Source organism: Macrobrachium rosenbergii, chromosome 5, assembly GCF_040412425.1.
Source record: "Macrobrachium rosenbergii isolate ZJJX-2024 chromosome 5, ASM4041242v1, whole genome shotgun sequence".
NCBI lineage: Eukaryota > Metazoa > Arthropoda > Malacostraca > Decapoda > Palaemonidae > Macrobrachium > Macrobrachium rosenbergii.
The window spans coordinates 38,989,449-39,015,829 of record NC_089745.1 but is presented as its reverse complement, the minus strand read 5'-3'; the positions used below and the strand labels follow the sequence as shown (position 1 = coordinate 39,015,829).

Below are 26,381 nucleotides of genomic sequence, written 5' to 3'. Positions count from 1 at the left end.
GTATATACACACACACACACACATATATATATATACTGTATATATATGTGGAAAAATACGACCCTTTACTGATATAAAATACGTAGTGTAATCGTACCTAAACTGCATATATTTTATTCATGGTACTTGTGTATGGCGCCATTCGGAAGTATTAAGTAGATCTTGTCACCAGACATAAAATATGCGATCAATAAAATACGTAGATCTCTCTCTCTCTCTCTCCAGAAATGCGCTCAGCCCATTGGTCATTGTCGTATTAAGACCATGGCACAGGTCTACTTACATCTCTCTCTCTCTCTCTCTCTCTCTCTCTCTCTACAGGAATGCGCTCAGCCCATTGGTCATTGCCGTATCAAGACCATGGCAAGACCATGGCATCTCTCTCTCTCTCTCTCTCTCTCTCTCTCTCTCTCTCTCTCTCTCTCTCTGGGGCCCTTTTCATGCCGGATGGTGAAGGGAAGAGGCGCCTGTCATATGTTTTGGCGATTTAGCCACTCCGAGTTTCGTAAGGGTTTCGTGCTTAGCATAACAGTTGCAGTCGTGATGTATTCAAATGACAGCTCCTCCGGTATACGTTATACCTTCAGCTTATACTGAACTACGTCATAAGGACTTGAGATCAGAGAGATGAAGAATAACAAAAAAGACAGGTTGCAGGCTGCACGTCGGTTTGGATAAAGAGGCCTGCCAGAATATGAAAAGAAGAGGCATGTGTCTACCTATTATTATGGATTGGACTATAAAATTTAGATAAAGTGCCTTCGTCTTTCTACAATATCGTGAGGATTATCTTTCAGTTCTTGTATATGAGAGTTCATTTGTCACTGGATTAACTGGTGAATTCAAATATTATCTTTTTGAAAATTAGTATTTTGGAATGGACTGGAATATAGAATTTAGGCCAAAGGCCAAGCGCTGGGATCTAAGATGAGGTCATTGAGCTTCGAAAGGGAGATTGAGGGTAAAAAGGTTTGAAAAGTGTAACAGGAGGGAAACTTCGCAGTTGCACTAAAAAAACAATTGTTAGGAGAGGTTGGAGAGTAAGGTGGAAGAAAGAGAATATGAACGGAGGTATAGTAAAAGGAATAACAGGGGTTGCAGGTAGGGGCTGAAGGGATGTTGCAAAAAACCTTAAGTAGTGCCTACAGTGCACCGCTTTGAGGTGAGCTGACGGCACTACCCCTCCTGCGAGGAATATGTGATATGGAGACTTATAATGTCGTACGTCGTAAGGATTCGACATCATAAAAAAAAAAAAAACAGAATGAAGATTAAACGTCGGTTTGGATAAAAAGGTCTGCCAAAATATGAAGAGATCGAGGCAAATATCAACATAGTGATATGGAGAACTATAAGATCACTATGCTGTTATATAATTTCTTCTGCGCCACCTGTCCTTAGCAAAGTCTTTGAGGCAGTACATTTGTATGTACAACCAACAACCCCTCTTCGCTTATGGGCACCGAGCCATCATTTGGCGAGCCACCCCTGTCATAAATTGTTTTCACTCTTTCCACATAAAGACTCGTTGTGAATAAAAATATATGATAATGCCTCCGACGCTGCTTAGATTCGCCGTGGAATTTGGGGATGCCACGTCGAATGCACTGAAGCTGGGAGCATGTTAACGAGAGGTCATTTGAATTATAGGTTGAGATCCATCTCGAAACAATGACCAATTTTAAGATCAATCTCGAAACTGCGACCAATTTTAAGTTCTATCTCGAAACTGCGACCAATTTTAAGATCTATCTCGAAACTGCGACCAATTTGAAGATCTATCTCGAAACTGCGACCAATTTTAAGATCTATCTCGAAACTGCTACCAATTTTAAGGTCTATCTCGAAACTATGACCAATTTTAAGATCTATCTCGAAACTGCGACCAATTTTAAGATCTATCTCGAAACTGTGACCAATTTTAAGATCTATCTCGAAACTGCGACCAATTTTAAGATCTATCTCGAAACTGCGACCAATTTTAAGGTCTTTCTCGAAATTGTGACCAATTTTAAGATCTATCTCGAAACTGCAACCAATTTTAAGATCTATCTCGAAACTGCGACCAATTTTAAGGTCTGTCTCGAAACTATGACCAATTTTAAGATCTATCTCGAAACTGCAACCTATTTTAAGATCTATCTCGAAACTGCGACCAATTTTAAGATCTATCTCGAAACTACGACCAATTTTAAGATCTACCTCGAAACTTCCACCAATTTTAAGATCTGTCTCGAAACTGCGACCCATTTTAAGATCTATCTCCAAACTGCGACCAATTTTAAGATCTATCTCGAAACTGCGACCAATTTTAAGATCTATCTCGAAACTGCTACCAATTTTAAGATCTGTCTCGAAACTGCGACCAATTTTAAGGTCTATCTCGAAACTATGACCAATTTTAAGATCTATCTCGAAACTGCGACCAATTTTAAGATTTATCTCGAAACTGCGACCAATTTTAAGATCTATCTCGAGACTGCGACCAATTTTAAGGTCTACCTCGAAATTGCGACCAATTGTAAGATCTATCTCGAAAATGCGACCAATTTTAAGATCTATCTCGAAACTGCCACCAATTTTAAGATCTCGAAACTGCGACCAATTTTAAGATCTGTCTCGAAACTGCGACCAATTTTAAGATTTATCTCGAAACTGTGACCAATTTTAATTTTAAGATCTATCTCAAAACTGCAACTAATTTTAAGATTTATCTCGAAACTATGACCAATTTTAAGATCTATCTCGAAACTGTGACTAATTTTAAGATCTATCTCGAAACTACGACCAATTTAAGATCTATCTCGAAACTGCGACCAATTTTAAGATCTATCACCAATTTTAGGATCAGTCTAGATACTGCGACCAATTTTAAGATCTATCTCGAAACTGCGATCAGTTTTAAGATCTATCTCGAAACTGCGACCAATTTTAAGATATATCTCGAAACTATGACCAATTTTAAGATCTATCTCAAAACTATGACCAATTTTAAGATCTATCTCAAAACTGACTAATTTTAAGATCTATCAATTTTAAGATCTATCTCGAAACTATGACCAATTTTAAGATCCATCACCAATTTTAGGATCAGAGATACTGCGACCAATTTTAAGATCTATCTCGAAACTGAAACTATCTCGAAACCAATTTTAAGATCCATCTCGAAACTGCAACCAATTTTAAGATCTATCTCGAAACTGCGACCAATTTTAAGACCTATCTCGAAACTGCAACCAATTTTAAGATCTATCTCGAAACTATGACCAATTTTAAGATCTGTTTCGAAACTTCGACCAATTTTAAGATCTATCTCGAAACTTTGACCAATTTTAAGATTTGTCTCGAAACTATGACCAACTTTAAGATCCATTTGGAAACTGGAAACTGCGACCAATTTTAATATCTATCTCGAAACTATGACCAATTTTGATATCTAGAAACAATGACCAATTTTAAGATCTATCTCGAAACTGCGACCAATTTTAAGATCTATCTCGAAACTATGACTAATTTTGTGATCTAGAAACAATGACTAATTTTAAGATCTATCTCGAAATTGCGACCAATTTTCTGAGGATGGGTTGATCAAGCAAAATATCTCAACGTAAAATGGCAAACCTATATGTATGGTTTATGGTTTCGGTGTTTAGGCTTTACCTCAAAGGACTTGGGGGAAGGCTGACTCTCTCTCTCTCTCTCTCTCTCTCTCTCTCTCTCTCTCTCTCTCTCTCTCTCTCGTCAGGTCTCCTTCATGACATTCGGGTTGCAGCTAGCAACTTTTCCTATCCGCTCCCGGCGTCGTCCTTGCCAGTGTCCTTCGCGTAGCCATCATGTGATGATTACATTACCTTCCTCCTCGTAGTAGGACCCCCAGAAACAATGCGATTATCATCGTTGTCGTCGAAGCCACTGACGGCTGACCAACTTTCTGCCCACCTAGCCTTTCTTTCAAGAGGAACTTTCGGGAAGGCTGTTTCTGGAGGCCCCTGATGCTGGTGGCGTTAGGGAATGGCGTTGCTGATTAGATATTTGCGTCTCTCCGTCCCCTTCGTCACGTCAGTTGGTCGAGGCGTCCTTGTAGAAAGCGTTGAAGTCGAAGGCAGTCTCCGTATCCTTAATCATTTTGGTGTCAATGACTCCTGACTCCGTTTCTGTCAAGTCAAATCTAACTGGGGTTTTCTGAAGTCTCGCTGATAGACCTATGAACTTGCTCCACAGTTAAAATTATTTTCTTTTTATAAATATATTTCATCAATTTTCAAGATAAAATGACATCAGGTAAATCAAATTCATTTCTGTGGCATATTATCCTTCATGTAAAGAGAATATGATTAATTCATTTGATGACGTTTCTGATGATATTGATTATTAGAGGATTAATTGCAGCTAAACAATGAGGAGATTCATTTTATGGACTTTTTCGGCTGCTTCTAAAATTTGCTATTTCACGAAGCTTTTCCCACTGTATATTAAATTGCCCTTAGTTGCGCAAAAATAATTATAGGAATTCGCCATAACAACCACACACACACCTATATATAGGTGTATATATATATATATATATATATATATATATATATATATATATATATATATATATATATATATATATATATATATGTATGACATTTTTTTTTATCACACCGTGATTTATATATGATCATGAAGCTACAAATATCGCTTAATATCAAATCCACGCTACCTCGGGAATATCTCCGATGGGGAATTATCACCGAAGGGGAATTTATAAGTGATAAATGGACGGGCACTGCCGAGTCTCGATCCCACGACACACAGATGCGCATCCAGCGAATCCAGTCGACGCTAACCACTGAGCTATCAGTAACAGAGCGATAGAGAGGCATCATCGAATTTCACCAGAAATGGAGGAATGAGTTTAATGGGAATGCACAAGTTACTATAGGTGGGCTGAAGATTGGCCATGTGGGTCTGCTCAGTAAGGAGCATGCTACTGAATAGGGTTCTGAGAGCAAAGCCTGCTGTGCTTGGCTCTTCATGCCCTCAGAGGATTATTTTCTGGCTCTTCTCAGAGGGCGCTGGAATCGTCATTGTCTGGCCTTAAAGCTCAAGATGGCAGCCAACTCACATGGGTCACGATCATCGTTTTCTGTGACCTATGGCATCCCTATGTTCACCAGTTTCTATGGGGGACTCAACTTTCCTGGCAAGTTTTGGCAGGCTTTCGTCTCCATTCTCCTTTTATCAGAAAGGAGGTATTTCAAGCAGTCACCAGAACTTAGGAAAGATTAAAAGATGTATCAAAAAGGGGAGCATGGAGAGGAAATGATGTAGGGGCTGAGTTTCTCACGCCCTTCCTCATTTAGTTATCAGTATGAAATATACTACAGTCACGTTATAAATCAGTTTGGAAGTTGTGCTTGCATAATTATAAAGTGGTTTCCATAACAATATATATAATATATATATATATATAATATATATATATATATATATATATATATATATATATATATATATATATATATATATATATATATATATATATATATATATATATATATATGTGTATATATATATATATATATATATATATATATATATATATATATATATATATATATATAATCATAATAATCAGAAAAAACAAACGTCCTTTAATATCCAATTCGCTCTACCTCGGAAATAATATATTTTCATATATGTTACCAAAGGGGAATTTTTTAGTTGATAATAAGTCCACCGTCCCGTGGGGTCGAACCAGCGACGGACGAGGAATCAGGACTACAGGGACGCACTAACGCAGTCGGCCACAAGAGAGGTATAAGTGAATATCATCTCCCATCAACTCACCCGTCGAACTCAGGTGTTTTGCGTTTGGAGACGATATCCACCCACCTCTGCCATGTTGACCGTGTAGTGCGTTTGTCGCACGTAGCCATATTATGACTATTTATCACATCACCGTGATTCATATACAGTCAGAAAGCTACAAACGTCCTTTAATATCCAATTCGCTCTACCTCGGAAATAATATATTTTCATATATGTTACCGAAGGGTTAGCGTCGACTGGATTCGCTGGATGCGCGTCTGTGTGTCGTGGGATCGAGACTCGGCAGTGCCCGTCCATTTATCACTTATAAATTCCCCTTCGGTGATAATTCCCCATCGGGGATATTCCCGAGGTAGCGTGGATTTGATATTAAGCGATATTTGTAGCTTCATGATCATATATATGTATGTATGTATGTATGTATGACACAACTGTTAGGAAAATGTGGAAAGTCATATGGAGGAAAGAGAATATGAACGGAGGCACAGTACAAGGAATGAAAGGGGTTGCGGCTAGGGGCCAAAGGGTCGTTGCAAAGAACCTCAAGTAATGCCTACAATGCACAGCGTGAGGTGCACTGACGACACTGCCCCCCAACGTGGCTGGAGATACCATATTCAGGCAAGTCCCATTTCTTTCGGTACCTTTGACATGCCTTCCAGTTCCCAATCATCAGGCTTAGGTTCTTCCCTCTACACTCTGTAAAACAGTCTAGTTAGCATTCGAAGTGTCATTTCAGTCTCAGCTGAAACCATCTCAGCACTGACTCCATCATAACCTGATGCTTTCCATCATCTTAAGTTTATTACTGATTCCGTGTCTGAAATTAATTCATCCGTCAGCAAATTCAGGTCTTAGTCAGCTTTTGTTATGTCAGTCAAATTATCTTCCTTGTATCCCTTATTCGTGGTATGATACAAATGTTCCGCCCAGCGTTGTCTTTCTTCTTTTTTCTGATTTTGTTATTGACCCATCCATCCTTTTGATAAAAATAATCCTTGTTACTTTTTTCGAATGAACACCATATTCTCTGGAAGCTTGAATGTCAAGTCAATGGCCCTTGTGGGCTTGTTCCATATGAATAGGGTTCATTTTCTGAATAATAATAATAATAATAATAATAATAATAATAATAATAATAATAATAATAATAATAATAATAATAAAATACTTTGTTAGTCAGACAAAAAGTAATTAACGGGAAACTAGTTATCGGTTACTGAATTATATGAAACGTTTGAGAAAGATATATTCAATTTTGGAAAAGAAACGGAGAGGTAGGGGAACTGCCATTTGATACGTACTAAAGCTGAATTTAAATTTTAAATTTACATACCGGTCGAGTAGTGTCATGAGCAATTTTTATTATTTTGTGTTGAAGACGAGTGTATACATATTTTTTTCCATTCTTATTATCTAAGACGTGGGGTATATGGCCAGTGTAATGGACGTTTGCTGGAACAAACGTATAATGAAAACAATGGCGTCATAAGTTTACATTTGACATAAGGATGTGTCACTAAATAAATATGATTATTTACCCATACAAAAATAATGATTCAGTTTAATGCCTATTTGTATAACACATGCAAGTCAGTTTAATTACTATTTGTATCACATAAGCAAATACAGTATAAAAAGTCAATTTAATGACTATTTATATAACATACAAATCAACATAACAATTCAGTAAAGACTATTTGTATAACTTATACAGGTACAGTATAACTGCTCAGTTTAACTATTTGTATTACATATACAAGTACAGCATAACAGCTCAGTTTAATGCCTATTTGTATAAAACATACAAATACAGAATAACAAATCAGTTTAATGCAAATTTGTATATATACATACAAATACAGTATAACAACTCAGTGACTATTTATGCAATTAGGTTTGCGTTAAAGTAATAAATAAATAATTTTATATCTCTATAAAGAGACAGAACGAAGAGCAAATGTGAGGATTTCAAGAGGTGAATTACTGTCCTTCGTGAAAGAAGGCAACAGAATTATCTTTTCAACTCCCTGCGGCAACTCCGTCTTGAGAAACCTGCGATTGCTCTCCGGAAAGAACCCTGATTTTTTTAAGGAATTCCCCCACGAGCCTGGGATTGCCTTTTTCCTTTTGTTTAAACTTTCAATCACGCGAGAAAAAAAATAGAAAGAGAGAGAGAGAGAGAGAGAGAGAGAGAGAGAGAGAGAGAGAGAGAGAGAGAGAGAGAGAGAGTAGAAGGCTTATGAAGCAATCTTTCAAATCAACACCATATTCTTTGGAAGCTTGAATTTCAAGTCAATGGTCCCTGTGGAGGGCTTGTTCCATATGAATAGGGTTCACCTTTGAGTGATAATAATATAATAATAATTAATAATAATAATAATAATAATAATAATAATAATTATTATTATTATTATTATTATTATTATTATTATTGTGAGTAATAAAAATCCACAATTATATAGTATAGTAAATATATTACTATGTAAAATCAAAGACTTTCGAACACCTGAACGGTGTTCCTCATCAGTAATAAATCTATTATTATTATTATTATTATTATTATTATTATTATTATTATTATTATTATTATTATTATTATTATTATTATTATTATTATTATTATTATTATTATTATTATTATTATCATCTTCCTGTAAAAAGCATAAATATTTTTATGGAAATTTTGTATTGAGTTAGTTTTGATATCGCCACTATTTTGAGTGCATTTGAAGCCCTTGTTCATTGTGATGATAATGATAATTATCAGTTTTTACCACCAGTGATCGTGATACTCATAGGTAGCAAGATCTCAAACTATCTTTTTGTTTTTTCGTTTCAAGTAGGCTGAGGTAGGTCGTCTATAAACACAAGTATGCGGTTACTGCAACATGAACAAAACAGGTATTCTGTATAATAGCCGGCCTCATAAATTTAGGCCTATTAAAAGACTCGTAATTCCTATTAGATTAAGAGGATTCCTTCTACAGGAGAGAGAGAGAGAGAGAGAGAGAGAGAGAGAGAGAGAGAGAGAGAAAAAAAAAAAAAAAACGGTAACCCAAAACGTATGTGCTCATCCCGCAGAGTTTTTTCCCCTCGACAAGAGTGACTTCTGATTCGAGAACTCATTGCTATTCAGCTATAAAATCTTTAATAGTTTTGTTACAAGCCCAAAATATAGATTATTTGGTCATTACAAGCTCAAAAATATAGATTATTTTCTCATTACAAGCTTCAAAACATAGGTCATATGTTAAAATATTGTCTCATACTCAACCCAAACGCGCATATATGTTTAGTTCTTGAAATTTCTAAAGAAATCAATGTGGTTTTATCTTTCAATAAGAGCACATGTCCTTTAAAAAGTGCCAGCTGAGGAGCAATGCCCATTGGGCAGGTACCTCACATATCTGAGCTTTCTTTTAACGTTCAGAGTGGCTATTGGCAATAAATTTAGTTCCCCTTCGTTGGAACTTTCACGCATTCGACTTTCTTCTGGTAAAATTGAGGCGTGGTTCTTCGACTTCCTAGCGTGAAGCATTCCCAAGTGTAAATTCATCTCCGTTACGATAAATCTTAAAAGCGTGATGTTACAAGGGGTTTAAGATTTTATAATCAAAGTGCGGGAAGAATACAAAGCAACGTTCCTTTTTATAGAATGACTGTAATATCATTATTTCAGATATTTTGAGGAAAAGTTGGGTCTTGGCCGTAGTGTAAACAAAGAGAATCCGGAAATAAGGTTACTCAGGAAAACTTTCATCGTTTTTGCAGGATATCCTCACATTACTAAGCTTCTAAGTGGTTATTTTTTTTCTTGAGGGGGGGAGGGAAATTTTTGCATTTCGTTTTTAATTCTCGTAGCAAACTTGCTAACTGTATATCTTTTTCTAGAATCAGGTTTATTACTACCCAGTTTGCTAGGAGTTTTATCTTGGCAACAACTAAAATGTGGAATAGTTTACATAGTGCAGTTACGGAATCTTTCGATCTCCAAATGTTTAAGCGAGGAGCAAATTCATTCCTGCTCTCTGCTGCTGCTGACGCCTCATGAATTTCAGGTGTATCGGTTTTATTTTCTGTTCCTTCATATTTATTCATTTATTACCTTCTTATAAAACTTGTGTTTCTCTGTGCAGGCTGATTTTCCCTTTGGAACCCTTTTGGGTTTATGGTCTGTTGACATTGTCAATAAGTTATTATCTAGTAAAACCAACGGTACAGAACAGAGAAGGAAATGTTTACCGACAGAAGTTGCTGAGAAAGCCATTGTCAAAGGTCCAGAAATTTTCTCTTTGCAGAAGAGACTTGGAAATCAGATTTTCTTACAGCAAGAGAAAGGTTCCTTCCTTCCTTCCATCCTTCTAAGCTGTGGCAATTCCTTGTTTATATAAAAGGATCATGAGTGGTAGCAGAAGGAGAGGAATTCTGAGAATGACACCGCTTTCAGATGCCAAATCGAAGTATTTTTTTTATTCGTATTAACTACAGCATTTATTTAAAAACAGATCAGCAGCAAAATCTGTAGATTCTGATGCATTGATGTCTAGAAACCTAACACTGAAATCAATAATTAACGAAAATAATATCTAGCCAAGAACTTGAAGGTTCCCACAGTAAAAAATACAACTCGTATTTTTTTACCACTTCCATTTTCATAGCATTAGTACCACTGTATTATGAATTTTTTTAGGTAATGAATCTCTTGCACATAATACATTTTGAGATTAACATACTCCTCACATACAAGATCATTTGAGCGGGTAATATAAAATCTACATGAGAATGCGTAATGTAGATTATTCTTAAGCATAGGTTGAAAATCAAATAGAACATTAAGCATGGTGACAAATGGCCAATTGCAGTTAAACCTCGCAGGTGTCAGAGAATCAATATAATTTCTAACTGGAAATTATTCAAAAGTTTTGTCTGACCTGTATTTCAGCTGTAACTGCTAGAAATTCTAATATTGTCCTATTCTGACCTGTATGTCAGTTACTGTTTAAGTAACTGCAAAAGGTCCAATATTATCCTGGTAACTGTGGAAGGTTTGATATTGCCCTGGGATGACCTATATTTCAGTTATTGTTTCAGTATCTGCATGAGGTCCAACATTGTCCTGGTCTGACCTATGTCTCAGTTACTGTGTCAGTAACTGCAGAAGGTTTAGTATTGTCCTGGCCTGAACTTATATTTCAGTTACTCTTTCAGTAATTGCGCAAGGTCTAACATGGTCATTATCTGACCTATATTTCAGTTGCTTTTTCAATAACTACAGGGTCTAATATTGTCCTTGTCTGACCTATATTTCAGTTGTATCTGCTGGAAGGTCTAATACTCTCCTGGTCTGACCTATATTTCAGTTGTATCTGCTGGTAGGTCTAATATTCTCCTGGTCTGACCTATATTTCAGTTGCATTTGTTGATAGGTCTAATATTCTCCTGGTCTGGCCTATATTTCAGTTGTATCTGCTGGAAGGTTTAATATTCTCCTGGTCTGACCTATATTTCAGTTGTATCTGCTGGAAGGTCTAATATTTTCCTTGTCTGATATATTTCAGTTGTATCTGCTGGAAGGTCTGATATTCTCCTTGTCTGATATATTTCAGTTGTATCTGCTGGAAGGTCTAATATTCTTCTGGTCTGACCTATATTTCAGTTGCATTTGTTGATAGGTCTAATATTCTCCTGGTCTGGCCTATATTTCAGTCGTATCTGCTGGAAGGTTTAATATTCTCCTGGTCTGACCTATATTTCAGTTGTATCTGCTGGAAGGTCTGATATTCTCCTTGTCTGATATATTTCAGTTGTATCTGCTGGAAGGTCCAATACTCTCCTGGTCTGATCTATATTTCAGTTGCATCTGCTGGAAGGTCTAACGTTCTCCTGGTCTGACCTATATTCCAGGTACTGTTTCCTGATTATGTGCTACACTAAGTAGGAGCCATTCGCTCGCGTGATCGGGTAGAGAAAGCAACAGCCCGACTTGGATGAAACTTTCACACGAGAAAATAATCTTCAGGTGACCTGATTTACCCCCTAGTCTGTATAATTGTTTGTTTAACCAGCCCGTTGGGTAGAGCTTTAAGGAGCTAAAGTAAGCTTAGGGTAATTTGGCGTCTTACGCATGCGCTAAACCGACTGTTGCTTCCCGAATCCATACCTGTGTCATTATCAAGCGCTTGCGTCATTATCATGCGAGCAAACGATGCCAGAATTAGGTTGATAATCCTTGTTTTCTATTGAAATATATGCTCGGCACTTTAGCCATAGATGTTTTTGTAACCGTGGATTTTAGGTTTGTTTTCTCTCTCTCTCTCTCTCTCTCTCTCTCTCTCTCTCTCTCTCTCTCTCTCTTGTTTTTCAGAAATGAGCTCAGCTCGTAGGTTAATTCCGTATTAAGACCACGACATAGGTCTGTTTTCACCTCTCTCTTCTCTCTCTCTCTCTCTCTCTCTCTCTCTCTCTCTCGTTTAATTTTCAGAAATGCGTTGAGCTCATTGGTTAGTCTCGTATTAAGACCATGGTATACTGTCAGTCTGTTTTCACCTCTCTCTCTCTCTCTCTCTCTCTCTCTCTCTCTCTCTCTCAAGTAGATGATATGCTTATTAAAAAAAAAATTCTCCAGAAATTATGTTTTACGCTAAGAAGATATATAATTTGTGATTGATAATTACCATCGGAATATATTTAGATTTAGCTCCCCGAAAAAAATGCAACTGTAGTACAAGAAAGGGATTCCATTGATTCAGTTTCCTAAATTACATAAAAGATTTTTATTTCCTGCAATATTTGATTCTCATAGATCTCACATGTCACGGAAAGAAACCATTCCTTCTTCTTTTATGAGATACTATGTTCTTCTCTTGTCCATCTAAAGTTCTTGACATTTCTTTGACACTGAGTGGGACCTTTCCATATTTTTAAAAAAAGAACACCAGGACGAGCTGATTTAGGAAATTATTATTATTATTATTATTATTATTATTATTATTATTATTATTATTATTATTATTATTATTATTATTATTATTATTCAGGAGATGAACCTTATTCATATGGAACAAGCCCACCACAGGGACCATTGACTTGAAATTCGAGCTTCCAGAAAATATTATGGTGTTCATTCGAAAGAAGTAACAGCAAGTAATGGGAAATACAGAAAGAGATCAGTTATTAATAAACAGACAGATATAAATGTGAGTCTAAAGCGTAAACCAACTGAAATTAGGCCACAAAGTCAAGCACGGGTATTTTCGGCTATTCAGCGCCTAAGACTGTGAAAAGAGTGATCTGGGTAGCAAGATTGAAGAAAGGAGGCGCGAATGGAGGCATAGTAAACAGACAAAAAGTGGATGCAGCTAGTGGCCAAAGGGATGCTGCGAACAACCTTTAAGTAATGCCTACCATACACCAGGTGAGGGATACTACCCACGTGATGCATAATGGGCATTACTAAAGGTTGGTTGCAACGTCCCTTCTGCTCCTAGTTGCACCCACTTTTTAGCCATTTACGTTACTATTCTACTTACATTTTAATACATTTTTATCTCTTTATCAATATATTAATTTATTTTTTATTTTTTTTAATAACTGAGATCCCTTCTTTCTGTATTTCCCTTTATCATCTCGCTCCTTCCTAACAAACACCATATTCTTTGGAAGCTTGAATTCCCTGTCAATGGCCCCTTTGTTGGGGTTGTTCCATATGGGTAGGGTTCTTCTTCAGTCTTGCTGTCCAAAAAAAAACAATTGTCACTTCTTAGTGCAAATATGGAGTTTTCTCCCATTTCCACATTTAAATATTTTTACTGCATTTGGCTTTATTCTCTTGATCTCTGTCTTGCTGTCCAACCACCCCAACTCCCTCTACTCAGCGTCTTAAGAACTGAATGGCCGAAATTGCCAACCCAGCGCTTGACTTGACAGTATCATTTTCGTAAATCAATTAAAATTCCATCAGTTTCCTGTAGGCTAGGCGTAAATGCCTTGGCAAATTATAGTGTCGGAAATCTTAAGAGTTCCTAGAGATAGATTTAATATCCTTTTGTGAATCAGGATAACACCCGGAATATCCTTTCGTATCGTATCTTTATAACCCCGTGACGGCTCGCATATATATACCTTTCTTTCCTTGCGCCAAGTTCTAGTGTGGGAAATGTTAAGAGTTCTTAGAGATAGATTTAATATCCTTTCGTAAATAAGGACACTCTCCTTAATATGCTTACGTATCGAGTCTTTATAATCCAGTGGCGCCTTGTACCTTCCCTCCTTTGTCGGCGTCAATAACCTAGATGTTGTGACGCCAGTTTTAGTAACCAGGAATCAATGAATCAATCCCTCCTTTGAACTTTGTTGTCAAGCCACGGCGATTTTGACCATCATATAAATCCCGGATACTCCAGCGTAATGGTGCCAAGGATAAACATTCGTCGATGTAGAATAGGTAATGACTTTCTAAGCCCTACAAAAAGTATGTCTTGCCCACCTGAAAGAGAGAGAGAGGAATCACCGGGCCCTCATGTGACCTGGGAGTGATGCAGACGAAATGTCTCCCCCATCATTATGCATCACGTCCCTTTTGCACACGACTCTCCTCCCACCCCTCCTCCCTTTCCTCCTCCTCTTTCCTCCTTCTTCGTCTTGGTAAGCTTTGGGACGATCTCCTCTCTCTCTCTCTCTCTCTCTCTCTCTCTCTCTCTCTCTCTCTCTCTCTACTTCAAGGGTTCTTCCTTCATGTTTTATTCCTCGCGTTGACTGCTTACGTCTGTCCCTCTGGGCTGCATCGTTTCCTGAATTTTCCTTGTTTCCCCATTTTCCTCATTTTCCCCATTTTTGTATCATTTTCAGCATTTCTTATTCCCCATTTTCTTCATTCCCCCCAGTTTCCTCATTTTTCACATTTTCCTCATTTTAATTTCCTCATTTTCCTTATTTTCCTCATTTTCAAAATTTCCTCGTATTCTTAATTTTCCAAATTTTCCTCATTTGCCCCATTTTCATCCATTCCCCATTTTCCTCTAATTTTTGCCATTTTCCCCACTTTCCTCATTTTTCCCCATTTTCCTCATTCTTCCATTTTTCCTCATTCTTCCATTTTTCCTCATTTTCCCAATTTTCCTCACGTCTCCTATTTCCTCATGTTCTCCACTTCCCTCATTTTCATTTTGCTCATTCCTTTCATTCTCCTCATTTTCCCCATTTTTCTAATGTCCTCATTTTCATTATTTTCCTCATTTTCCCCGTTTTCCTCATTTTCCTCCTTCTCCTCTCTTCACTCAGCGACTTCCTTAATTCCCATCTGTATCTCTTTTTGCCCCATGACCTCCCATTATTTTTCTAATATTGAAAAGACAAATTGTCAGGATTTGCAAGAAGTAAACGTCTTCTAAATTGCCATCGCAGCTCGCTTTGATAGAAGGCAGTTTAAGAGAAGAAATATTTCTTTTGATTGTTAGCGAAAATATTTCGTAAACAAATAAGAAAGTTCGATTTCCGCAGGCCAGTGAAACGACTATTCATGCTTAAATTCACATATATGTATATATATATATATATATATATAATAGATAGATAAATAGATAGATAGATAGATAGACAGATAGATAGATAGATAGATAGATAGATAGATAGATAGATATAGATATCTTGTGGTGCCTACGAGTCCCCAGTTGACACTATCACATTCACATACTGTTCTCCCAGAGATTGTGCGAAGGACATGTCCAAGCCGTCTGCACTTTCCTTTCACCACTATTTCGTAATTATTATTATTATTATTATTATTATTATTATTATTATTATTATTATTATTATTATTATTATTATTATTATTATGCAGAAGAAGAGAAACCTATTCTTATGGAACAATTCCACAGGGGCCATTGACTTGAAATTCAAGCTTCCAAAGAATATGGTGTTCATTAGGAAGAAGTAAGAGGAGGTAAAGAGAAATACAGAAAGAAGAGATCCTGCTTATTAAAAAAGAAAAAAATAAATTAATAAATCAACAAATAGATAAAAAGGTATTAAAATGTAAGGAGAATAATATTAGGGTAGCAATGCATTGCACCTTCTGTTGAACTTCTCAAGTTCCAATTGCATGACATCCTCTGGAAGGCGGTTCCACAGACTTATGTATAATATTACATCCGCAGACAACTTCAGTCTGTCAGATTTCCAAGAAATTTTCAGCCTGTTTATTGATTAATTGGCCATTTTTTAATCTCTCGCTAAATTCTAGCTCAAGAGAAGTGGATATCATTGTTCCTATATATCTGATTCAGTTTCATTATATCTTTCACCATCTAATGTTACTTCATCCCTGTGTGCGTAATCTCTCCTCATTACTTTGCGTTCCTTATATTTATCTTGAGTCACAATTCTCCAGGCCTAGGATGAATTCTATTGAGCAAGCTTTGTAAATCTTGTGGTGTTTTGTTGACGGCAACAACAGCGTCATCTACATATTCTAAGTCTTGACTTTTTATAGATACTCCAGTCTAAGCTTTTTTTTGTTTTTCTGTTCTAAAACCAGGGGAAGCTTAGTGAAAGTGGGGTTTGAATTTGCCAGATCTTCCGTGGAAGTTGTCATTTTCAGTCAACAGGCTTTTAATCACTCCACCCCTCCATCTATACAGGGTGTTTCAGAAGCAAGGGTCTGTGTTACTAGGAGCCCCGTTGTATGTAGCAACATACAACAGGTCCTTCTCATACTTCTTAATAGATTCTTTGAAACATCGCTCTCAGTTCCCCGAATGATGAATCATTTATAGAGCAGGTGTGCCGTTATCGAAGGAAAGAAGCTTATTATCAGTTTCTTTGTAGAATAGACCTAAAGCTTAGGTTGATGATGTAGAAACAGGTGGTTGAGGAAGAGTTGGAATTGAAATATGAAATTTAGGCCAACGGCCAGGTGCTGGGAGCTATGAGATCATTCAGAACTGAAAGGGAAATTGAGAAGAAAGGAGGTTTTAAGGGTGTAACAGGAGGAAAACCAAGCAGTTGCATTATGAAAAAATGTTAGGAACGGTTGAAAAGTAAGATGGAGGAAAGAAAATAGGAACGGAGGTTAAGGGCCGAAGGGACGCTGCAAAGAACCTCGAGTAATGCCCACAGTGCATCGCGTGAGGTGCACTGATGCACTACCACCCTACCGGGTGGCTGAGGAGGAGAGGACGCATTGTCTGGTTTTTATAAAATCTTTTGTTTTATCGTTTTCTCTTTTAAATATTTTAATCTGAAACTGGTCGAAACAGGTTTATTTTGTTTGTCTGTCTTCTTAGCATAAGTGAGTCACAAAACATCAAGCTTATTTTATAATTAGAATATTATTAGAGTTTAATTTGAAGAAAAAATAGGGGTGATATTCAAATGTCAGTAACTATCAACCCAAGACTTGGAATCACATTAATTCAACTTCATAATTCTCTGTTTCTTCGTTAAACTTTTCATCGAATGGAAAGCACAGAATATGATCCTAACTCAAAGCCTGCGTTAGAATACATCGATGCTTATTTTGTTTTCGAGAGCAAAGACAGGAAAAGGTTTTCCACACTTCATATTGCGAGTACTTGAATATGATTGCAATTCCCCTTTGACATACTGTAGATATACATTCATAGATAAAGTTTATCTTCTTATTACTTGCTGGGAAAAACACTAAAACTGTCTGGTAGAAGAACCGCTAATTCACACAGAAGGTGGCAGGACCTTTAGAAGTAGCCTTTTGGAAGAGAGAGAGAGAGAGAGAGAGAGAGAGAGAGAGAGAGAGAGAGAGAGAGAAGGCTACAGGTAAAGTTGGTAAAACGTGAGAGAGATAGAAGTAAAAAATAAATGAGACAGAGGGAGGGAGAGAGAAGAAAGGCAAGAAATGATAAGAGTTGAAAGAGAGGGAGAGAGTAAAGACAAGAGCTAATCTGGGTAAGAACTGCGAGAGCCCATTCAAACGTACCTTCCATATTTAGACCCACTTAATGCAGTCCAGGGCTCAGTGACAGATTAACATAATAATAGCAGCGCTGCCCAACGAAAGTAAGGGACGGGAAGGCTAAAAGAGAGAGAGAGAGAGAGAGAGAGAGAGAGAGAGAGAGAGAGAGAGAGATAGCCTAATGACATTTTAAGAGAATGTTCAGGGGGTGGGGGTTTATCCAAAAGGGAAAGTGGTGGGGGGTGGGTGAAGGGAGGGGATAGGTAAAGAGAATGCAAGGAAGGATAATGATGCTTGAATTATTAAGGAATATAAAAACAAGTCTTACCCCCGTAATGATTGGGTAGGCTCAAACTTGCGAGTGGACGATAGCATGTAGACTTGTTTTAGGCGTGCTGTTGGAGAGAGAGAGAGAGAGAGAGAGAGAGAGAGAGAGAGAGAGAGAGAGAGAGAAGCTTCACTTGGTAAGAAATGAGAGAGAGAGAGAGAGAGAGAGAGAGAGAGAAAGGCAAAAACAAAACTTTAGGAGAAATGAGAGAGAGAGAAGCTAGACTTGGTAAGAAAGGGAGAGAGAGAGAGAGAGAGAGAGAGAGACAGACAGAACGAATAACATAATAACGGCGTCCTACGTCTGGTATTAGAAATAATAGACGACTCCTCTCTCTCTCTCTCTCTCTCTCTCTCTCTCTCTCTCTCTCTCTCTCTATCTCGATAACTTTCATCTTATCAACTACGGGGTAACAGTGTATTACCATCAGAAACAAAAGCGCTGGCATATGACTTTTAGAAATTACTTGACCTAAGGACACGGTTAAAAGTAAGGAAAAAAGAAATAAAACTTCTAAATGCGTTGTGTTTAAATATATTCTTTTTTAAATGGTTTGAACCCTGAGTATCAGACAATCTGGATATTATATATGAAAGTCGTATTGCTGAAATGAACTTAGCTATCTAACAGGGAAGATCTTGTGACTGGTTGAAAAACTGAGCGGAAATCAACCAAGAATATCATTGATTTATTCCTGTGGTGTCAAAAGGTGCAAATTTAGATCTTGTTGTACTTTTATTTCCCAAGTTAGGATAGGCTATGTGGGATGGTTCAGAGGAAAAAGAATATCATTGTTTTATTCCTCAGTGTGAAAAGATTCAAGTTTAGATCTTGTTTTACTTTTATTCCCCATGGAAGGACACTAGTTTAGGATGGGCTATGTAGGATGTTTCAAAGGAAAAATCCAGAATTTTCGCTTGATTCGGTCTGGAAACTCAGGGCACAGGATTGCGAGAGCACAGGGAGAAAGGAACTTTACCGCAGAGAAAAATAAAAGATATGGCATATATGTGCACTTGAACTGTAGGCCGAATATTATATAGTCCAAAATATGAACGATAAAAACCAGAAGTTAACCCCAAGAGAGTTGGGAGACCGCAAACTTAGATCTCCGCCAGTCCCGTAGGGGAGTAGTGCCGTCAGTACACCTCATACGGTGCACTGTATGCATTACTCAAGATTCTTTGCAGCGTCCCTTCGGCCCCTAGCTGCAACCCCTTTCATTCCTTTTACTGTACCTCTATTCACATTCTTGTGCTTCCATCTTACTGTCCTCAACCCTCTCCTAACAGTTGATTCATAGTGAGACTGTGATGTTTTCCTCCTGTTACACCTTTCAGACCCTCCTTTACTGTCAATTTCCGTTTCAGCTCTGAATGACGTCATAGGTACCCGTGCTTAACCTTTGGCCTGAATTGTATATTCTGTTCTATTCTAAACCTCCGCCAAGGCTGAGAGATCCCCCCCCCCAAACACCGCTCTTTCCGCCATTACCCCAAAAAGGTGGTTCCTCCACCCAAAGTCACATAGCTTTATCGCCTTAATTTTAACCGATTGTTCCCAATCACAAAATCCGCCTTTGGTCAACTTTTCTTAGTAATGCACACGTAATGTTTTGCTTAAATCTACTGACAAAGACGGACATGCAAATCGAACTAAAAATATAATCTCTTTGGTTAGGTGGGAATTTCAGGCGAGATAAAAAATGAATGAAAGGTATCATGAAATCTTGTTATAAGAACTCATATATATATATATATATATATATATATATATATATATATATATATATATATATATATATATATATATATGTATGTATACATATATAAGTATGTATATATAATATATATATATATATGTATAATATTATATTATATATATACATATACAGTATATGTGTGTGTGCGTATGTGTATCTGTGTATGAATGTATGAATGATAAGGACGTCAAAGTATCTTCAGCTGTTGTTTAATGCTTTGCAGTGTCAACCGTATGGCTAATACAAAGATATATGTACATGCATACATAAACATAAACACAACAGACACACACACACACACACACACATATATATATATATATATATATATATATATATATATATATATATATATATATATATATATATATATATATATATATCATGCACACTGGCATAAGGAGCCTGCCCTTGCCAATGCTGCTGTTATTAACAGGGAGATCATCAGTGTGGTAATAACGCAACTTAATAATCCGGGTGATCGACCTTGGCCGGAAACCGGAAGGGGTGCCATGACCGACCTTGTATCTTGTCACTATGAGAAAAATCATTCGTTTTGTAGTTGCTTATTTCATAAACAGGCTGTTGGGGAATGCTCATTAACAAGGTGAATTTGTGCTTGTGCGTGTTTGTGTGTGTGTGTGTGTGTGTGTGTGCAGATACGAGGACGTATCACTTAGGCACACAGATATATTGATCTCCATCCGTCAGGTAAACTTTATGAAATTTTGGCTGTCAAGCCCAGCTACCTGGGCACTTTCGGCTATTCAGCGCTCAAGACAGCGAAAAGAGGGAGTTGGAGTGGTTGGACAGCAAGATACAGAGCTCCAGAAAATGAAGGAGATGAAGTACAAGAATCAAAAGGTAGAACTGAGGGGAATATCCATAATTGCCATAAGAAGTAATATTTAGAGAGGTTGAACTGCAAAATTAAAAAGATGCGGGAATGGAGGTTAAATTAAAGGATAAAAAGTGGGTGCAGCTAGGGGTCGAATGGACGCTGCAAACACCCTTTTAATAATGTCCAAGGCTGATGTAAGAAGAGGTTAGCCGGACGGTGGGACAGCCTCTGCGCATCTACGTCACTCAAACCGCCCGACTCCGCATACACCGTTTTAATGAATTACAGATAGACATGAATCACCATTTTATCTCCCCCCTCATTTCTCTCTCTCTCTCTCTCTCTCTCTCTCTCTCTCTCTCTCATGCTTACAGTGCAACACGCTAGGTGCACTGACGGCGGCACGGACCCGCTACGGGGCTTCAAGTAAACTGACGCATCAAAGTCAGAGGAAATATGAAATGTTAAAAATGTCAGCTCTGTATGAAAATTTACGCCGGAAATGGTGACCGCATAATTTCAGATTAGGTAGAAGTTTCACTCTCGTCGCATCTTGCTAATGCTTTAAATTCGGGCTTTATATTTACGATTGGGAGCAGCTTAGGTTGCGTTAACTTTATGAAAGTTCGTTTTTCTCATCGTGAAATCTGAACTAAAAAGGTGTAGTAGGACCTTGATAATTTAATAATTAAAAATTTTTTATAATTTACTTACATTTTTTTCTATTTGTTTATTAATTTGTTAATTTATTTTTTCCTTTTTAATAAGTGATCTCTTTTTTCTGTATTTCCCATTACCTTCTGTTGTATTACTTCTTTCTGTTGAACATCATAATCTTTGGAAGCTTGAAGATTAAATTATGAAATCGGTCTTTGCTAAAAAGTTGCATCAAGTTACATTGTTAAACGGTTCATAAATACCAACAAAAAAATTCGCCGTAGACGATACTTTTGTCATTAGGGATGTGATAATACAATCGTAGTCAAGGTTTGGTCACGTGGTCGCCATAAAAAAGGCCATTCTCTCTCTCTCTCTCTCTCTCTCTCTCTCTCTCTCTCTCTCTCTCTCTCTCTCTCTCTCTCTCAAGTGAGCCATCTCCCAGCGTATCAGAATGCAGCAGGGGTACAGCAACCGCCCCCCAACGTGCAAGTACGTAAGGACCATAGAAAGAGAATGTCCCCACGTGCAGAGGGCCGGGTGTTAGGAATCCCTACGTCAGTAGTGCCTCTAGTCTCCTTCGCTGGGATGTCAAGGCGAATTCCAATAGGGGATTTGGCCTTCTTGATAAGATGGATAATGGTTAATAAAGAAAATCTACTTGGTTGTCATTTCATTACGTATTCTGCTCGTGCATCATGTACTTATGCTGTTCTGTCATAATGTTTTAGTTTGTGTATGTAATGACTAATGGTACTTCTTTGCAGTTTTGAATTTAGTGTTTGTATTACACTGCAATTTTAGTATAAAATTGTTCAGATTTAAAAGTAATTTACGGCAAATAGTTACATTAATTGGTCTAGATTTGAAAATGAATGAAATGGAAAATATTATTAGAACACATATTTGTTCATAAACACAAAAATGTTCCGATAAAAAAGTGATTTATTGCAATTATTTGGTTAGCCTACATCTAAATTTATTAAATAAAGATATCTCAAGGTTTACGAAGACATATTTATTCATAAATGCTTTTGGAACCAGGAGAAATTTTCAGGAGACAGGAAATGCCGACGCCGAAGATTTCCAAAGGATGGCAGGGCCGGATACGACTACCCCGTAGGGGGGTCGTGCCGTGAGGTGCACTGTAGGCATTACTTAAGGTTCTTTGCAGCGTCCCATCTTACTTCCATCTTGCTTTCCTCAACCCTCTCCAAACAATTGTTTCATAGTGCAACTGCGAGGCTTTCCTCCAGTCACACCTTTCAAACCTTTTTACTCTCAATTTCCCCTTTCAACGTTGAATGACCTCATAGGGCCCACCGCTTGGCCTTTGGCCTAAATCTTATATTCCATTAGCTGACCTACCAAGTGAGGGAGGATCGATTGCCCAGACAAGAAATAAAAAAAATTAAGTCAGTCAGCTTCCTAAAGATATACTAGTATTTCTGTCTGTTTTTTATTTCAAATGTTCTTCCCACTTGCTTAGACATTGGATAATCAGGCCGGTCTTTGAGACGTTGAGTTATCAGTCCTATCTTTTAGACACTGAATTACCAGTCCTATCTTTTAGATGCTGAGTTATCAGTCCTATCTTATAAACACTGAATTATCAGTCCTATCTTTTAGACACTCAATTACAAGTCTTGTCTTGTAGACGCTGAATTACCAATCCTATCTTTGAGACACTGAATTATCAGTCCTATCTTTTAGGCACTGAGTTATGAGTCCTATCTTATAGATACTGAAATACCAATCCTATCTTTTAAACACTGAAATATTAGTTCTATCTTTTAGACACTCAAGTACAAGTCCTGTCTTGTAGACATTGAGTTACCAGTCCTGTCTTTGAGACACTGAATTATCAGTCCAATATTTTAGACACTGAACTATCAGTCCTGTCTTTTAGACATGGAATTGTCAGTCCTATCTTTGTGACACTGAATTACCAGTCCTATCTTTTAGACAATGAACTATCAGTCCTGTCTTTTAGACATGGAATTGCCAGTCTTATATTTTAGACACTGAATTATCAGTCCTATCTTTTAGGCACTGAATTATCAGTCCTATTTTAGACATGGAATTGCCAGTCTTATATTTTAGACACTGAATTATCAGTCCTATCTTTTAGACACTGAATTATCAGTCCTGTATTTTAGACATTGAACTGTCAGTCCTGTCTTTTAGACATGGAATTGCCAGTCTTATCTTTGAGACGATGAATTACAAGTCTTATTTTTAGACACTGAACTATCAGTCCTGTCTTTTAGACATGTAATTACCAGTCCTAACTTTTAGACACTGAATTACTAGCCGTATCTTTTAGACACCGAATTACCAGTCCTGTCTTTGAGACACTGAATTATCAGTCTTATATTTTAGACACTGAACTATCAGTCCTGTCTTTTAGACATGAAATTGCCAGTCCTGTCTTTGAGACACTGAATCACTAGTTCTATCTTTTAGACGCTGAACTATCAATCCTGTCTTTTAGACATGGAATTGCCAGTCCTAACTTTTAGACACTACCAGTCCTACCTTTTAGACACTGAATTACCATTCCTATCTTTTAGACACTGAACTATCAGTCCTGTCTTTTAGACATGGAATTGCTGAAGATAGATAGTTTGTTAAGCCCATAACATATGTTGGAATATTATGTGGCAAGGGACCTTTTTAACACCAACATTATCTGCGCAAAGGTCCGTATAAGTATGTAGTTATTAACCTTTTTATGTATTTTTGATAAGACTTTTTTCTTCTACATTATATAAGTACTTTTCTGCCAATATTAGACTTCCTTTTACTCATTTTCAGAAACAATTTTGCGTCTAATGTACCTTTAAAAGTTCTTCATACGAAACACCAAAAGTTAAGTAGTTCACGTTCCATAACCTCTCTCTCTCTCTCTCTCCCCTAAGAGTTAACTAAAGTAGCTCACGTTCCATAACCTCTCTCTCTCTCTCTCTCTCTCTCTCTCTCTCTCTCTCTCTCTCTCTCCAACTGGTTTGAACTAAAAACTGTATTACATAAAGCTCTGTCTTATTCTAGACGACATCCTCATTAGGAAATCTCTGTCAAAACCAGATCATTGCAGATCTTATGGAGGTAAAAACTTCCAGGTGATATAATATATATCTCTATATATATATATATATATATATATATATATATATCTCTCTCTCTCAATCTGTTGACTTCTAGCAAGTCGGATACGTCATCAACTGGAGGTTGAACCATTTCCAGCCAACCAAACCATGCATGCTACTGTACAAAAGTAATAACAATTAAAATCTATATATAAGACTCAGTAAAATTATTCTATAGATATTAAAACGACATCCTTAAAATTAACGCCTCAAATTGACCAAGAAGGCAAAACCAGATCATTGCAGATCTAAGATTAAAATCGGAAATAAAAGCTAAAAATGTTCCCATGTTGAAAACTATAATATATATGTAACGCAGTATATATATATATATATATATATATATATATATATATATATATATATATATATATATATATATATATATATATATATATATATATATATATATATATATGCCTGCTCGATTGATTGATCGATTGCCTGTTGGTTACGTGCGGCGCAGGACAACATCGCAGAAATCACTGATTTCACGAAGACTTACAACATCTAACGACACATTTGATTTCACTCTTACGACACCTGACACATGTGATGTCACTCCTACGACACCTGACACATTTGATTTCACTCCTAAGGCACCTGACACACTTGATTTCACTCCTACGACGTCTGACACATTTGATTTCACTCTTACGACACCTGACACATTTGATGTCACTCCTACGACACCTGACATTTGATTTCACTCCTAAGGCACCTGACACATGTGATGTCACTCCTACGACACCTGACGTGCTCGTAACACAATCTTCTGTTTGGGTAAGGTAACCGGAAATTTATTTTGGGTTGTATGGGCAGTCACTTCTTTCTGCATTTCCCATTACCTTCTGTTACTTCTTTCTAATGAACACCATATTTTTTGAAAGCTTCTTGAACACCATATTCTTTGGAAGTTTGAATTTCAAGTCAGTGGCCCCTGTCTGCTTGCTCCATATGAACAAGGTTCATCTTCTGAAAAAAATAAATAAAAAATAATAATAATAATAATAATATTCTTATTTTACACTTCATCTTCTGAATAATAATAATAATAATAATAATAATAATAATAATAATAATAATAATAATAATAATAATAATATAATAATAATCTTATTTTACAGAAATCGCCGATTCTTTATCTCACTTGTGTTTGCATGGGGGTGGAGCTGGGGGTAGGGGAGGAGAGAGAGGGTCGGGAGAGGCGGATGTGGGGTTGGGAGAAGCATCTAAAAACGTACTTATGAGGAAAATCTGTCTGCTTTTAACGAAAAAAATAAACATTATAATCGAGTATGTTAAGACACGCAGAGACCCTGAAATACTGATTGCCTTTTTGCAATATATTACTGAACAGCAGAAGCACCAACATGCATTAAATGTGCCTCGCTGTCGAACTGCTCAGTTTCAGAGGTTCTGTATTCCTCACACCGTTGGGCTGTGGAACAGTGGGACAGTCTGGTTGTCGTGCAATTGGACTTCAGAAGTTCAAGCGAAGATGTAATGCATTACTACCCCAATACTATTCTTGCATTTTAATACATTTTTATCTGTTTATTAATTTATTAATCTATTTTTTTTTTTATTAATAAGTGGGATCCTTTCTTTCTGTATTTCCCTTTACCTCCTCTTACTTCTTCTTAAGGAACACCATATACCTTAGAAGCTTGAATTTCAAGTCAGAGGCCACTTTGTAGGCTTGTTCCGTAGGGTTCAGCTTCTGAATAATAATAATAATAATAATAATAATAATAATAATAATAATAATAATAATAATAATAATAATGATATAATAATAATAATAATAATAATAATAATAATTCATCTCTACTGACGCGTTCGTCTGGATGGGCGCCTAAGCCACGCATAAGACACAAAAGGATATCAAAGGATAT

The 26,381-nt window shown here is 36.9% G+C and overlaps 1 protein-coding gene across 1 annotated transcript; it reads right to left on the bottom strand.

Annotated features, from left to right (window-relative positions):
- Positions 1-1,644: 1,644 nt before the first annotated feature.
- Positions 1,645-25,183, bottom strand: LOC136838914 (uncharacterized). Its single transcript, XM_067104604.1, has 3 exons — positions 24,989-25,183; positions 3,852-3,995; positions 1,645-2,595 (listed from the first exon to the last, which is right to left on the bottom strand). Exons 1-3 carry the CDS (start codon positions 25,181-25,183, stop codon positions 1,645-1,647), a joined length of 1,290 nt encoding a protein of 429 aa, XP_066960705.1.
- Positions 25,184-26,381: the final 1,198 nt, after the last annotated feature.